General features: G+C 35.5%; 1 protein-coding gene across 1 annotated transcript in view; it reads right to left on the minus strand.

Moving 5' to 3' along the window:
- Nucleotides 1–658: 658 nt before the first annotated feature.
- The window catches only part of LOC141557053 (ovomucoid-like), a 28,916-nt gene continuing 13,164 nt past the window's right edge, over nt 659–16,410 (minus strand). Inside the window, exons 2-4 of the mRNA XM_074292148.1 lie at nt 13,774–13,880; nt 5,138–5,268; nt 659–832 (exon numbers count right to left, since the gene is read on the minus strand). Of these exons, the coding sequence (XP_074148249.1) occupies nt 787–832; nt 5,138–5,268; nt 13,774–13,845 (249 nt within the window). The 5' untranslated portion in view covers nt 13,846–13,880 and the 3' untranslated portion in view covers nt 659–786. The remainder of the gene's footprint in view (nt 833–5,137; nt 5,269–13,773; nt 13,881–16,410) is intronic.

The raw sequence follows: 16,410 nt of genomic DNA on the forward strand, positions 1-16,410 counted from the left end.
TTAACTTCTCTTCCTTATTTGTTTAAGATGAGAACTTAGTGTTGAACTCTAACTTCTCCCCTAAAGTTTTACTCCTGCCTTTAATTTTTTCCTGGGTTTTCCTGAAACAATTTTCTATTTACAAATTATTAAACACATGACAAATCATTAAGAGAACTCATTTGTAAAGAGTTAGGAAGTTGAGTTTTTGATAGTGTCTTCTGAATCTTTTCTTCAAGGTCTCCCTCTCTTCAGAGCAAGAAGCTTGATTGACAATTTATATTTCTTTTCTGTTCCTTTTTCAACTAGAACCACTCTGAGCCTTATAATAATCAGTTCATAGTTGTGAAGTTGATGATAACTAGAAACTAAGTTTTGAGTCAGAGTAACTGACTTTTTCCCTGATTATTTACTACCGTATGATTTTAGATAAGTCATTGAATTTTCCTTTCTAACCAGCCATAAAATAAGGGAATTAAAGTTTGATGCATTCTGAGCCTCTTGCTCTAAATTCATAAATTTACATGAATTTTGTGACAAAGTTGTAAAGAATTTTCAATTATATATGATAACAGCTGTATTCTGTTCTTTATTATGTTATACAAGCATCATTTTCGGTCCATTATCTAAATATTTTACAAATATCTAGAAGTATCAATTTCTGAATAAAAAGTAAGGATTCTCATGAAAAAATAGTTTATTGAACAAGAATGTTAAAATGGGATGACGTAGTAAATTCTCATGTATAAGTTGACAGAGATGAATCCTTAAAGCAGGTGAACAGTAGAGAATTAAAGTAAAAATATTTCAGCATTTTCCAATAGTTTTCAGTTGAATGCTGCCTTGGGATTCACTAAGGGAAATTGAGACAGATATTAGAAGCAGGAAATCCATATGCAAAAAGTTAAAACTTCTCTATTCCAAATGGTGTCAGATACTCATCTACAATGATCAATGATCATTTAGCTTCTATTCCATCTTTGATAATAGGAGACACTTTATAGAATCTAAAGCCCCATACATAAATATACTAATATTTACCTTTTTATAGATTTAAATACAATTGACAGGCAATATGCAGTGGTGGACAGGGAATTGGTGTCAGAGATCAGAAGGCCATGATCCTGAACTCCCCTTATTGCAACCCTAAATTAAATATAATATGTGGTAGATATAATTATCACTCAATACTCCTCTTAAGAGATGAAAGAGTAAAGGCTGTTCAGATATGGTGACTCTGGACCTGCCTGCCCCTCTCATTAGACTGCTGGTGGTGACTTATTCCTACTCACTGCAAAGACTATACTCTTTTTGGGAAATGGGGTAGCCCAAATCTCAGATTAGATATCTATCCATTCATACCACAAGTGGACAAGCTATTGGCTTATTAGATGGAGGCAACTACACATCTATATTACATAAGTAAGTGACAAAACTGCAATGTAACGTCAACTTTTCCATCTTCAAATCTTTCCACTATAGCAGAAAGTCATGCAGTAGAATGCAGACCGGGAAGGAATATCAGAATATGGATTATCATTCCCCAGAAAGGATTGTTAGTGCTGTAATTGAAACCTGGTGGAATACAGGGTGGGCAACTGCTTTGCTAATATGGCAGATTTAGAGGCAACATTACGTGATCACTTGGGGATAGCTTCAGCTTGACGAGAACCTTGTTGCTTCTAAGCAGATTGAATTGTTTGAGGGAGAATTTTAGAATTATAGAATTTAGTGATCTTAGGTTCATTCCTCTCATTTTATATATGAAGAGACTGAAATTAATGTATTTGCCTAAGGAGATACAGGTAGTAAAGGGTACAGCTGGATGCCCCAGACATTGCTATCTTCCAGTACTATTTCCACTGTACCATCAAAGAAGGGTACAGCATCCTGAGAAGTGAAAATGGCACCCACTGCCATTTTTTCTCTTTTCCTTTGTATTAACAGGCCAAGAGGAAACTGAAAGAATACTGTGCTAGGTTCCTTTTCCCTGGATATCTTCTATGCCATGGAAGACATTTTGTATTGTCCCTGGTGGATAAAAGATCAGTTTTCTGATAAGGCTTGAGTATGTGTTAATAAAACTATTCAGGTGCAATCCAGGATGCATTTTTAATACCTCTGTTGTTCTAAGAGTCTATCCTTATTATCCTAAACTTGTGTTTGGAAATTCCCAATATAAAAGTATCTTAACATGTAAAATAGAAAAAGTCTTATTAATAGACAATAGTATCCTGGGCATCTGCTGCTCACACAATGCTGTCCAAGTTCAAAGTTCTTTGTGACTCTAATATCTACTAAAAGTTATAATACACAATCAATCATCCAATGGCCTTATTTTTCCTCTATAGCCAGGATAACAATAACAATAATCATTATGATAATGATTATAATAGTTGTTGCAGTAGTAACTAACATTTATAGTGCTATGTGCCAAGCATTGTGTTTGCAATTATTATCATATTTGATTTTCACAACAATCCAGCCAGGCAGGTAGGTGCTATTATTTTCAGCATTTTACAGGTGAAAAAACTGAGGCAGATAGAAGTTAAATGACTTGCATGAGGTCACAGGCCAAGTGAGTATCTGAGGCCTAGGCTATTCCTGGCAGCATCAGGCCAGTTTCTTGATGAGTTCATTGTCTCTCTGGGACATATTGAGTTCCAGATTCTCTATCTTTTCCCCACCCCCAGCCTCCATTAAGAAACCACATGGAAAGTTATGCAAAAATATTTTCATAAAAGTCATGTTGTGAAAAAATGTAGATCTCTCACCTAATTAAAAAAAAAAAAAAACCTCAAGAAAAATAGAGAAAAAAAGAGAGAGTATGATTCAATCTGTATTCAGACAAAATCAATTTCTTCTCTGGGTATGGATAGAATTTTTTTATCATAGTCCTTCATAGTAATTATGGATCATTGTATTGCTGCAAATAGCAAAGTCGTTCACAGCTGGTCATCCTAGAACACTGCTACTATTTTCTACTTTGTATACAGTACATTTCACTTGCTTGAGTTCAGGGAGGACTTCCAGGTTTTTTCCATGAGCATTTTGCTCATCACTTCCCATAAAACAACAATGCTCCATGAAAATCATACACCACACTTTATTTAACCATTCCCTAATTTATAGGCAACCCCTCAATTTCCAATTCTTTTTGGAGCTCTTCTTCTAAAACTGTATGTAGCTCAATAGCTCCCCCAATGTGTATGCAATTTAATGATCAGCAAGTTGACACAATTGGCTTGAATCAAAAGCATTTACTGAAATTATGTAATAAGAAAAATAGCAACAAAATACCTCCCAAATAAAGTTAGGGATCATTCTCCCAGAAATATAGTGAACATCATCAGGGAAATGGAACAGACATCGTGATCACATGTAGAGAATGGGGACCTTCTGGTACCAGGAACTTTGAGAGGAATACCAGAGGAATGTCTCTGATGTTGCAGGCTATTTAACTGCTCCAGATGGATGATTTTTGTTTCTAGTTTTCTGCAATTGCTTATCTATTGGTTGATTCTGGATGTTGCTTAGCTGTTGTTTCTACTCTTTTCATGTTATATGATTGAAATCTTTGGTAACTTTGAGTTCAAAGCAGAACTCTGCTTAGGATGCATATGGACTTTCCTTATCCTTTTCCAAGCATCAGAAAACACAAGGAAATCTTCCTTTTCAAGATTACCTAGAAACTCCCTTAGAAACTCCAACTTGAGACTAGCTACCTATTAGGCACTTCAAAGTTGTTGCTACTTTAGCGATCTCCATGCTCTCTTAGAATATCAGATTCTGAGATCATTGCTGAATCTCAGCTTCTCTACACAGAAATTTGGGATTCAGAAAGTAACATCCCTGAATTCCTCTCATACCATGTGCAAACAACATGTTTCCCTTCTTCTACAGGCTTCTTCTACAAATTGCCATTACTGCTTCTGGTTACTGGGGGAGATGAGAATGGGGTAGAGAGATTAGGGGTGGGGATAGGGGTGGGGGAAATTAGAAGGGATGAAATTCTCATATTCTTCCTCATCCATAAAACTCAAGAAGAATCTCAAGGGGAAAGATAGTGCTGAAGATCATAACAGGGCCAGATTGTTTTTTGCTTAAGCCACCGGGTCTTCTTAACCAATTATTAAAAGTTCCATATGTCCTGTTTGTTTTTTTTTATTCAAATGTCAATGTTCTATAATTCCTCAAATTGACTAAGAAACTTCTTCCATTTGGTCAGTGATTAACAATAGCCCACAACCAGCAGCCCTCTTTGGAGTGGCCAGAAACTGGAAACTGAGTGGATGCCCATCAATTGGAGAATGGCTGAATAAATTGTGGTATATGAATATTATGGAATATTATTGTTCTGTAAGAAATGACAAGCAGGATGGTTTCAGAAAGTCCTGGAGAGACTTACATGAACTGATGCTGAGTGAAATGAGCAGGACCAGGAGATCATTGTACACAGTAACAACAAGATTATACAATAATCAATTCTGATGGACATGGCTCTTCAATAATGAGATGATTCAAACTAGTTCCATTTGTGCAGTGAGGAAGAGAGCCATCTATACCCAGAGAGAGAACCATAGGAACAGAATTGTGTTCCACAACACAGCATTCTCACTCTCTCTGTTGTTTGCTTGCATTTTGTTTTCTTTCTCAGTTTTTCTTTTTCTTCCTTCTTGATCTGCTTTTTCTTGTGCAACAAGATAACTGTATAAAGATGTGTGTGTATACATATATATCTATCTATATCTATATCTATATCTATATCTATATCTATATATATATATATATATAGAGAGAGAGAGAGAGGATCTAATATGTATTTCAACATATTTAACATGTATTGGAGTATCTGCCAGCTAGGGGAGGAGGTGGGGGGGAAGGAAGGGAAAATTTGGAACAAAAGGTTATGCAAGAGTCAATGTTGGAAAAATTACTCATGCATATGCTTTGTAAATAAAAAGCTTTAATAAAAGAAAAAAAAAAAACAATAGCCCACAACCTATGTTTTTTCAGTTTATTTAGGAAAAGTTTTCAGTCTGATCAAGGACTGTTTCCAGATAACTAAAGAGAAAACATTCTCTCCTATAACAGAAACTACTATCAGCCAAATGAATACCATGAATCAGAATTGCTTTGTTTGTTTTGTTTTACTTACATATTCACATAGCAGAACACACAGAGGCTAGGATAAGTGACATTATTAGTGGCACAAAGTAGATGGATCTTTAAGGAGCAAAACCGAAATCTTTTCTTTCGTCTTGACTGGAAAATATCACATGTATATTCCTTTAAGAAAAATAAAAATGTCAAATTTCAACTCTCATAAAAGTTTTTATTATTTAAAAAAAATTCATCTCAATCATTAGGCATTTTCTTTTTTTTTATTAATTTTATAATTATAACATTTTTTTTTTACAGTACAAATGTATAGGTAATTTTTTACAACATTATCCCTTGTACTCCCTTCTGTTCTGAATTCTTCCCCTCCTTCCCTCCACCCCTTCCCCTAGATGGCAGGCATTCCCATACATATTAAATATGTTATAGTATATCCTAAGTATAACATATATGCACAGAACTGAATTTGGTTGTTGTTGTTGCAAAGGAAGAATTGGATTCGGAAGGAAAAAATAACCTGGGGAGAAAAACAAAAAATACAAACAGTTTACACTCATTTCCCAGTGTTTCTTCTCTGGGTGTAGCTGATTCTATCCATCATTGATCAATTGGAATTGGATTAGCTCTTCTCTATGTTGAAGATATCCACTTCCATCAGAATACATCCTCATACAGTATCATTGTTGAAGTGTATAATCATTAGGCATTTTCATCCTTTGCTTGAAGAAGTTTAACAGACTTAACAGAAAAGTAGGACAGCTTAGCTTTGGCTAGAGAAAGGCAAAAAATGTTTCTAATTACTCTGATAAGGCAACAGATGCTTCCATTTTGTGGTTGACTGCAGATAAAAATAGGGAGAAGTTTACATTTAAAATGGCTCATTTTATTGTCATGATAGAGCTTTTTGTGTTGGAAAGAATCAAGAGAGTCAGGTCAGACTTCTTCCTGACAATAGGGGAGATTTGTTGCCAGGTTAGTACATTTGTGTTCTATTGTGTTCTGGGAAAAGTTATGCAAAACAGATGTCCTGTTATCTGTAAGGTGACATCTTGCCCATAAATTATATCACAAACTCATCAAAGAGCTCAACAATATGGCTTTATCACAAGGTAAATAGTAATAACAACTGATAACACCTTTTGAACTCTTCCAGGTTCTCCTGGAGAAATCTGGGAGATCATTTCTTTGCCTGCATCATGTTCAGAAAATGGGTGCTAGAAGGCAAAAGGTATAGAGAACATGATTTATGAGGATCTGTTAAAGATACTAGATATTTTGGGGAAGTATCTGCTATCTGTCTTCATTTATTTAAAATGCAGCTAATAAATTAAAAATAATCAGACTTTTTCTGCTTGGTTTTAGAGTTAAGAGCTAAGAATGAAGTTTAGAACTTTAGAGTGACAGCTTCATTTTTCTTGTTGTGAGGAGAAACTTGGAAACAACCTACTCTTTCCCTGACTTGTTCCAAGTCTCAGCTAAGATCCCAATGTTTAAAAAAAAGAGCCCCCAAACAAAAAACTACCACCTCAAGCATGTAGCTTTTCCCTTTGACTTTTGTGTATGTCTTTCTGCCAAGATTACTTCTAAGTTATTCTATATCTTTCTTGGTACACTGTTACTTGTAGGTTATCTTCCCCTAATAGATTATGAGCTCTTGGAAGGTGGGGAAAGGCATAGTTTCTACCTTTCTCAATAATCTAACACTTATCACAGTGTCTAACACATAGTAGCATTTGATGTGTCTTTATTTTATCAACCATAAATATGATGGGTTGCTTTAGAAGGTAATAGATTCTCTCTCATTTGAGGTCTTCTGGCCGAGGATGAGTGATAGGTTGTTGGGGATGAAAGGATTTATCAGTTAGGTTTAGGCTGGATTGTGATTCTGTGACTTTAATTCTATGGCAATGTTTTCCCTATTATTGTTTAAACCACACTATTTCAAGTTTACAGGCACAGTTTTGGGATCCTATTAAGCATGGTGACTACCCCAATGCCTTTTTCCTCACATACCACATAGAATTATTTTTCAAGTGCTAGCAGATTTCTCACTACAATTTTGGATATACATTCCCTTGACTTCATCATTTTGTGCCTGGATTATTACAATAATATCCTAAGAGTAGGGTCTATCTTCCCATTTCAGTGTAGTTTTCACATAGCTATTAAACTAATCTAAAATGTTTGACCAGGTTACCTCTACTCAAAATACTTCAAATTGTTTTCTTTTGCCTATTGGGTCAAGCTCTAAGTGGAATATTTTTTTCTATCTTCCCCAATGCCTACACATCTGTTCACAAACAAGTTTTATTAGGGTATGTAGTCAAGAAATTGCCTTTTTTTAAAGTTGAGCATTTTTTGAATGCTTAACCATAAGGCATTTTTGTTTACCAAAGAAGCCAAAATTTAAGTAAACATAATTTTAAAATAATAATGAAACTTAAAAGCACAAAATTTTCAAAGGATTGCTTTCTGTTAAAACCTTTCTTCTCCTAAAATAAAGAATAATTTTTTCTACTTGATTCTTTAAAAATAATTTTTTCCCCAACTGGAATCTGTTGTCTTTCATTCCACATGCTGCTATATGTTTTCTGGGGGAGTTTAAAGACTTAAGATAATTTTAAATCTTAAAATCTCTGTAAAAAAGAAAATGGAATCTTGTTAATTTATCTTGTTTTTGGCAAATAGTTTTATTTCTCCTGAAAAAAAAAAAATTCTTTTCTACTTTTCTTGCCTATTTCAGCCAAAGTCACAGGACCACAAAGAATGGGGCTGAACCATAGAAAGCAAAGTGATGAGAGGAGTCAAAGGTGCATAAATATATAATTACCTTTGTTTCCCCAGCAGCTGCTTTGCATTCTCCTGAGAAGGGAAACCTGATTCCAGTAGCACCTGGGTGTCCTTAAGCAGCAGGACCACCAGGAAGCTCTACAAGGGCTTCTGTAAGAGAGTTGTTACAGGGCCTCAGTATAGGACAACCAGGTCACTAGTCAACCTTCCTTCTCTTCCTAATGCTACCAGATCCTCATGGAAACATAGGGGAAGACACTGGGAAGCTGGAAAGTTAGGAATGAAGGAAATTAAAAATATCAGTGTTAGTGCATAGAATGTCAAGAGTCTAGAAATGCTAAATTCAGGCCAGACTTCTGATTCCAGGCAGTCTCAGGAGGGATCTTGAATCTTACATGCAGGGGAACTTAGTTTCATTGGAGATTCACAAACCTTTTGGTGATCTGAAGACAGATTTCAGTAAATTCAGATGAAGAAAATAATTTCATCTTTATTTTAATTAACTTTCCTTTTTCTATTATAATTCTATGTACTTAATTCATCCCCTTGTTGTCAAGGTAAGCCCCACCCCATTCTTTTTTTCCCTTAATCCTACAGCTAGAGGACACTCCAAGCAACTGGGAGAAAGCTTGTCTGGATGGTCTTGAGTTACAATATCAGCAGATTTTCCTTGCCTAGGGAAGCCCAGACTTGGAAATTCTTGCAATGCTTGGCAAACTAATCTTTGCCACTTTTTTTCTTCTTTCTGGGACACCAGAGGAGGCAATGTGTTATAAGATAACTTTTTGCAAAGAACTAACCTTTGCTATATTTTTCATGTAGGAAGAGAAATTTTATGGCTTTTGGAAAAGATGGGATAGTCCTCTTCCATGTCATTTTTGTGTGTCTCTGTGCAGAATGTGTATGTCATATTTGTTCTGTGAGCTAGATTGTTATCTGAAAAAGATTTAAAATGCAGCCAGCAAGAAAAAATTTCTATGCTATAGTTAGAACACTGGGGAAGATTTAACATCTTTGACTCCCATCTTAAAATGGGAAAAAGCCTGACTTTTTTCTATGGACCTCTGTTCTGTTCACAATAAAGCTGGCTAATTAAAATTCACAGAACTGCTAAAATAACATCTTAGTATGTTCTTAAAAGTTTTGAGAGCAATGATTAAGGAGTTTGAGAAAGCACCCCAGAAGGTTATAAGGGATCCTCTCCACAACCCTGATCACTTAGCATGCTCCAGTCTCTGGAGTTCTGAGTGTGTCTTAGTGGTAGGGATTGCTAACAAGATTTATATAGCCCAAGTCCCTCTCTTTGCTAACCCCTCTCATCTCAAATCAGATTAAGAAAAGAAAATGCTAAAAAAATAAATAAATAAATAAAAAATTGTAGAGAAACTCAAATTCCTCTCCTGTAGAAATGGGGAAAGCAACAACAGCTGTGAGGATCCTACACAACCTTGCCCAAACACTTCCCCCAATCTAGTGTGGGGGAGTAAGATTCATGCTCCAAGCCCTGGCACCTGAAACTACCATTAAAGGGAAATCCTGGAAAGTCACCCTAGCCTTTTGCAGGTTTGGTCCAGCAATTGCTTGGGAAGAATCGGGGTGCCCCTGGCAGCACCAAGCTTGGCAGTGTGAGGTGAAAAACGGTCACATTCTGCATTTGGTAAGCCCACTATTTTATGTTTGAATTGGAAATATATATTAGCTATGTAATTTGTGGCAAATTATTTTATCCCTGACCAATTTTCTGATTTGTAAAGAGAAATAATAAGGATCGTTGTGAAGATCACACGACAGCAAAAATGCTTAGCATAAAACAAATACTATATGAATGTTAACTGCTGTATTGTTTATCATTACTTCATATTTGATAACTTTACATGGGTTTTTAGATGTGACCAATGTACTATATTACTGTTGAAATAAGTGACTTCTGTGGGTGTATGAAAGTCATTTGGAAGAAAATTCAACTAAATTAAGTCCTCCTTATGACTATGAGGATAGTGCATAAAGGAAAGGCATCTTCCTCTTCTCTTTTCCCTCCTTCCCTGACTGCAGCAGGAATATATAAATGAAGTGGTGAGAGGGAGAGAGAAAAAATATATTTAGTTCAGTGAAATTTGTTATTTGAGATATGACAGTAATTGAAGTTTTAAAGAAACTCTAATCAAAGTCCACTAAAGGATTATGTAAATGGTAATCTATTTTTACTGAAAGAGTTAATAGAATATTTAAGAGTTTGGAAACTTTAGGAAAATAGAAAAGCAGTTCATTGCTACTTTAAAAACTGTGGCAACAATTGCTTTTGGGTTACCTAGAGTCAGACTTCTGAGGCCCTGTCAGTAAAAACTGGCACCTTAACCCTTTCCTGGTTCACAAAAGAGAAATGATTTGTGTAAATTGGAAAATAACCAAATGGCAATTCAGTTTGTCTGGAACATTTAATTACAATTTAGGGAATCTTGTGAACTAAAGTTAAGTCAATTTTTAAATCTGTTCCATCTCAATTTTTAATTATATTTAATTGAGATGGTTTTGTTTTCTCCCTAAAACAAAAGGAAAACTTATTTACAAGAATAGAACTCCACCCTGAAAACTTCCAAAGTTGCAACAGCTTGAGGTCAGAATAAACTGAACTAAAAGAAGGTGGAAAGTTTATTTTGCCTTGATAATTCCATTTTACAATATTTTGTAAATATAATTTAGGAAATTAAGTATTTTCACCTTTGTTAGAAAATTAAAAGGAAATTACAGCTGATACTATTTGCCTATTAGGAAAATTCTGAAATTGTTAACTAAGTTATTTGGAGTCATTGTCATCTTGTTAAACCTAAAATTGGTAATTACTTCATGTGAAACAAGAGGGATGAGATGAAAGCCTTATCAGCTCACCTTCAAGTGAGGATATGCAGCATCTTTTTCTCCTTCACAGACTGGGGGGAGGTATCAAACAGCACAGCCCATGGAAAAATTAAGAATGGTTGGGGTGGGCAACAACAAACCCCTTCCCTGAGGTCTCTGTCAACTCCCCTGAATTTATAAGTTTGATAGTTTTCTTGAAACCACCAGAGTAAGCAAGATCATCAGCCCTGAGAAATGAGCATGTTTAGGATATATAGTTCCTAAACAAGCAATGTGTTTACTAAGAATCTATAAGCTTATTTAATGATTGGTCCTCATCCTGAGATGAATTTTAACAAAATCTCCTATGTATGTGGTCTCAGGCTGAAGTCTGAAGGATTTCTTTTGAACTATTGTAATCATGTCCTTGCTTTTTCATCTTATTAGCAGATTTCTATAATCAGAGCAAGAGGTCAGTAGAAATCATGAGCACACCATAAGTATGTAGATGTTTATGTAACTATTAGTAGGTGAGCTGGTACTTTGAACTTTGTCCAATCATGATGAAGAGTGGACTTCCCCAGCAGTCAGTCAGTTATGAAAAGATCACAAAATGAAAATCTCCAAACTCATGAAGGCTAAGGAAAAATAGATTCCAAATGCAAAATTGATTATCGTTTGTGCATGAAGCAAAAGAATGGTGTCAGGCAAAAGAAAGGGGAGCAATAGAAAGTAGTAGTCGTGTACAACATTAATTTGCCCTCTGATAGACTTGGCTCTTTTCAGCAGTGAGGTGATTTAGACCAATTCCAATAGACTTGTGATGGAGAGAGCCATCTGAATTGAGAGAAGAAACCATGGAGACTTAATATAGATCACAACATAGTATGTTCATCTTTTTTTTTTTTTTTTTTAAATGTTTACTTGCTTTTTGTTTTCTTTCTCATTTTTTTCTTTTTGATATTGTGAGAAATGGATGGACATTTTGGTTTCTATAGTTAAGAAAATTTTTAAAAAATTAAATTGAAGAATGAAACAAATTAGAAAACTGAAACCCAAGGGGACATCAAGGAATAATCAAAGGTGGAGGTTATCTTCCCCCAAAAGAATGTAAGCTCTTTGAGGACAGGGACTTACTTTGGTAATCAGGGGTGGTGGCCTGAGATTTGAAAAGTATCTTTTGTCCTTTGCCCTTAGCTCTCCTCCGTTACCTTTCCCCCTTCTAGAATGGAAGCTCCTTTGGGGCAGGGACTGGCTATCTAATGAGGGGTGGAGATTCCTATCCTGTAACTTCGGAAACATCCAATTAATGAGGAATCAGGGGAGGGAATTGTGCTTCAGGATAAAAAATAAAATGCTGCCTTTGGAGTTTCAAAGGTGTGTCTACTCACCTAGGCACCCATTCTTGCAAGAATGTAAAATAAAATCTTAAAATTGGAAGCAGATTTCTTAGCCTCTCAGATTTTGTTTCCTATGTAACAAAAAAAAGTATCACTGATTCCCCTCAAACTAGAAAGGTAGGTAAGGGTTAGAGCCAGTGCTTTTTGGCCAACAGCTCACATCTATCCTTGCCTCCTAGAACTATTTACAAAGCAAGCATGTAGATATCCAGATTTCTACAATCCTTCCCTCAATAGTGGGAGAGCCTCTTTTTTCATCATATTGCCCATATATGGGAGGGGATGCAGTTTAGCACTATTGAATAAAATGAACACGTTTTTACAAGTATATATTAATAAAAACATAGATGCAATGAAGGATCTTTAATATTAAAGTCCATACATTTGGGAATGTGATATTACAAAATAGGCTGGTTCCAGATTTCCCCCTAACAGGAAAGGGATAGTTATGCATCCCCAGAGATCAGGAGAGATGCATCTGGATTCTTGGCAATTTCAATGACATTCATACTCATATGGACTTCAGGTTGAAACAAGTTCCAGGAGGATGGAAAAGGACCCTGGTCCCCATGGGAACGGCCAACCTTTTGGCCCCCAAATCTCTCATGGCTAAAGAGTCTGTTTACTGGTTTTCTCATTGTGCTCATAGTGACTGTGTATTGTTAGTGTTTACAATGCTTTCATTGGCAGAAAGAACCGGTTTCCAAGCCAATTTTCAAATTGCAGACAGCAGAGATTAGGATGATGCAGTTGAGGATAGAAGATTAATATAGATTCAATAGTGGTGCAAAACCATGATGTAGTAAAGTCATCTATTTGTGCTGAGTTCGGTCTGAGTGAATCTACTTTAAACCTCTAGATTTTGAGCATAAAAGCAACTAGACTGAAGGAGAGAAGGGATCCTATCTCCCAATTATATTGGAATGAAGAAAGAACTAAGGTGGCACTAATTCCATTTCCTCATAATTATTTGTATCAATCAAAATTGATAATAAAAGTGAATAAAGCCTTGTTGCCTTGTTCTGATATATAAAGTTCTTTTAACTTTCTTTTCCTGAGTTTGCCTTACTGACCAGGATGAGTTCCAAACCAAGATTTATTTTAACACTGTTCTACCTTGTTCTGTGAAAAGCACATAAGGACTTTCTTCATCGTGAACTACTCCTTAGCCACCTCCAGTACTGAAATGATGGTTTGAAAGAATGTATGTGTCTGGAATTTTCTTAAATATTGCCAATAGTGTGGGCACCTATAGTACTTAGTAGACTGGGAGGCTAGTGGATCTGATAACTGGACCCTCTACTCCGGATTTTCCATATACCAAAACTATTGCATATTTTTTACTATCATATCTTTCAGGTTTAAGATATCCTCTGAGGATGCAGGTGAATTATATCTGTTCTCTTGTACTTTGTCTCATTAAACAACATGGTCTTACATGGGTAGATGGGTAGATATACAAAAGTATATGAGTTGTGGAAAGATGATGTGTAAATAAACAGTTCCATGATCATTGCAAACTGCTGAAGATTCTGTTCCAACCTACCAATGAAACCAAGTGTCTTTTGGACCACAATTCTGATTATTTTGGTCTATTCCTTTTCAGGATCCTTGCACAGTGATGCCTCTATTGCTAATTAAGACTGACCTCCTTGTCAATATGAAATTCATAAAAATCAGATGTTTTTCCTTGCTTATAGTCTGTAGCCATCAGTGCCATTGTTGGAGTTTGACTCAGCCCATGACAGAATATATCTGTAACAAACAAAAATAAATTCAAATTTGGGGGAAAAAAAAGAATAAATTGTCTTAGTGAATTAGGGCATATGATTCCATTTTTAAAAGGATTTATAAGGGGGCAGCTAGGTGGTGCAGTGGATAGAGCACCAGCCTTGAATTCAGGAGGACCTGAGTTCAAATCTGGTCTCAGACACATAACACCTCCTAGCTGTGTGACCCTGGGCAAGTCACTTAACCCCAGCCTCAAAAAAAAAAAAAAAAAAAAAAAAAAAAAAAAGGGAGGATTTATATTTCTGAAAACCTACTCACATTGGGAATGAGTTAAAAAGACATCATGATATATATACTATGAGGGGGATTAGCATCCTCCAAAATCTCTATAAAGAAATAAAAGGGGAAATATGGGGGACACAATAGGATAAGGTAGGGTATAGAAGGATTTGGAAGAGGTGGGGGGGGTGGAAATGAAAAAAATAAAGTAGAAAGTACATAGCAGAGAACAATAGAGAGAAGCAAAGAAAAGATGGGTATTCATGAATATAATCTTTTCTATTATTATATAGGTTTTCTTGAAATGGAATTTTTTTAATAGCTTTTTATTTACAAGATATCTGCATGGGTAATTTTTCAGCATTGACAGTTGCAAAACCTTTTGTTCCAATTTTTCCCCTCCTTCCCTCCACTCCCCCCTCCAGATGGCAGGTAAAACAATACATGTTAAATATGTTAAAGTATAAATTAAATACAATATATGTATACATGTCCATATAATTATTTTGCTGCACAAAAAGAATCAGACTTTGAAATAGTGTACAATTAACCTATAAAGGAAATAAAAAATGCAGGTGGACAAAAATAGAGGGACTGGGAATTCTATGTGGTGGTTCATAGTCATCTCCCAGAGTTCTTTTGCTGGGTGTAGCTGGTTCAGTTCATCACTGCTCTATTGGAGCTGATTTGTTTCATCTCATTGTTGAAAATGGCCACGTCCATCAGAATTAATCATTGTATAGTATTGTTTGTTAAAGTATACAACGACCTCCTGGTTCTGCTCATTTCACTCAGCATCAGTTCATGTAAGTCTCTCCAGGCTGTTCTGAAATCATCCTGTTGGTCATTTCTTACAGAACAGTAATATGGAAATTTACTGTTATATATTTTGAATCCTCCCTGATGTTCTGCTGGGAACATGATAATGTTTTGTTTTATTTTCCTCTTCTGTTTTTCTTTTTTCTATTCTGTTCTTTCTTGTTTTGTATTTAGTTCATTGAAAATTTTTTAAAGGATTCCTAAAAATTATTGTAAACTCCTTCTCAAATTTCCAAGAGTCAATTCAGTAACTTCCTGCAACAATAAGTTGAGGGATGGGGTGAAGGTTGAAATTTTATGTGCAGAAGAGATAAGAATTGGCAGATGAAGGAAATCTGGGGCATTGCTAGAAGAGTTTATAAGTAAAAAACTGTGGCTACCATGAACAAGGAGACTGGGAGGGTAGAAACTGTTTAATGAATGGAAAATAAGTCCCTTTTGGAGTAACCTGTGTCACCTTCTATACCAGGTATTTAGTGGAATATATATAGTACCTCATATTTCGTATGAATCACAATCTGGTAAAAACAATCTTCACACATAGAATATTTAGATTATAGATTAGGTAAAACAAAATTCAAGTGATTTTGATATTTGTATATCCTAATTTCTAGTATTTTTCATATTACTAATAAACACAATCAATATTAGGTCTTTTATAACTTATGGTTGTTTTAAAGCTCAGCAACTTAAGAGCAGGAATTCTTTTCTTTTTTAAGTCTGTATCTCTGGTAGGTAGCAAAGTGATTTGTATTTAGTAAACACTTAATAAACACCTGTTTATTAATCTAAGTTAATTGACATATAACTTAATAAACATCTGTAGCAAAGAAACATTTGGGTTTCTAGGATACAGTTGTATTAAAGTGTAAAATAGGCCCATGGCCCGGCTGAAGCCACCTTTAGAGATAGGTTACCACTTATACCTCTACCTAGAAATAGCACATTTGCTAAGACTATAAACCAATCCCATGGAATGTATATTTTTTTTTGGGGGGGGGGATTGATCTAACCTCTATTTTCTGAGAGTGGAGACTATGTATAGTTCTACCAAATGAGGCCTTGTGAAACCACAATTAGGGAAGCCAGGCATTTGAACTATGATACATAGAAGTACAACTCTGAGGGGTCACTAGTCTCTATTCTGAACCTAATAATAGCTAGTCATTACGCATTTGTACACACATGTTGCTGTGAAGAATTATACATGGTAGACAAAACCATTACACTGGAAGTGGTTCTTCTGTAACCAATAACAATGTCATATCATTGGTCAGCTGTCATCTAGAAATTCTCTAGCAAGTCACTGGCTCCTCTCCATGGCATGACAAATATCTGATTTTTTTACCCAGAATTAAAACTCTGCTGAAAGTTTTTGGCTTCTGTCCTTCCTACAATGTCAAGGCTGCCCCATTTTCCATGGACTCTGCTAGGGAGTAATAGTAGGGAGAAAAGA

The sequence above is a fragment of the Sminthopsis crassicaudata genome, chromosome 2 (assembly GCF_048593235.1).
Source record: "Sminthopsis crassicaudata isolate SCR6 chromosome 2, ASM4859323v1, whole genome shotgun sequence".
Taxonomy (NCBI): Eukaryota; Metazoa; Chordata; class Mammalia; order Dasyuromorphia; family Dasyuridae; genus Sminthopsis; species Sminthopsis crassicaudata.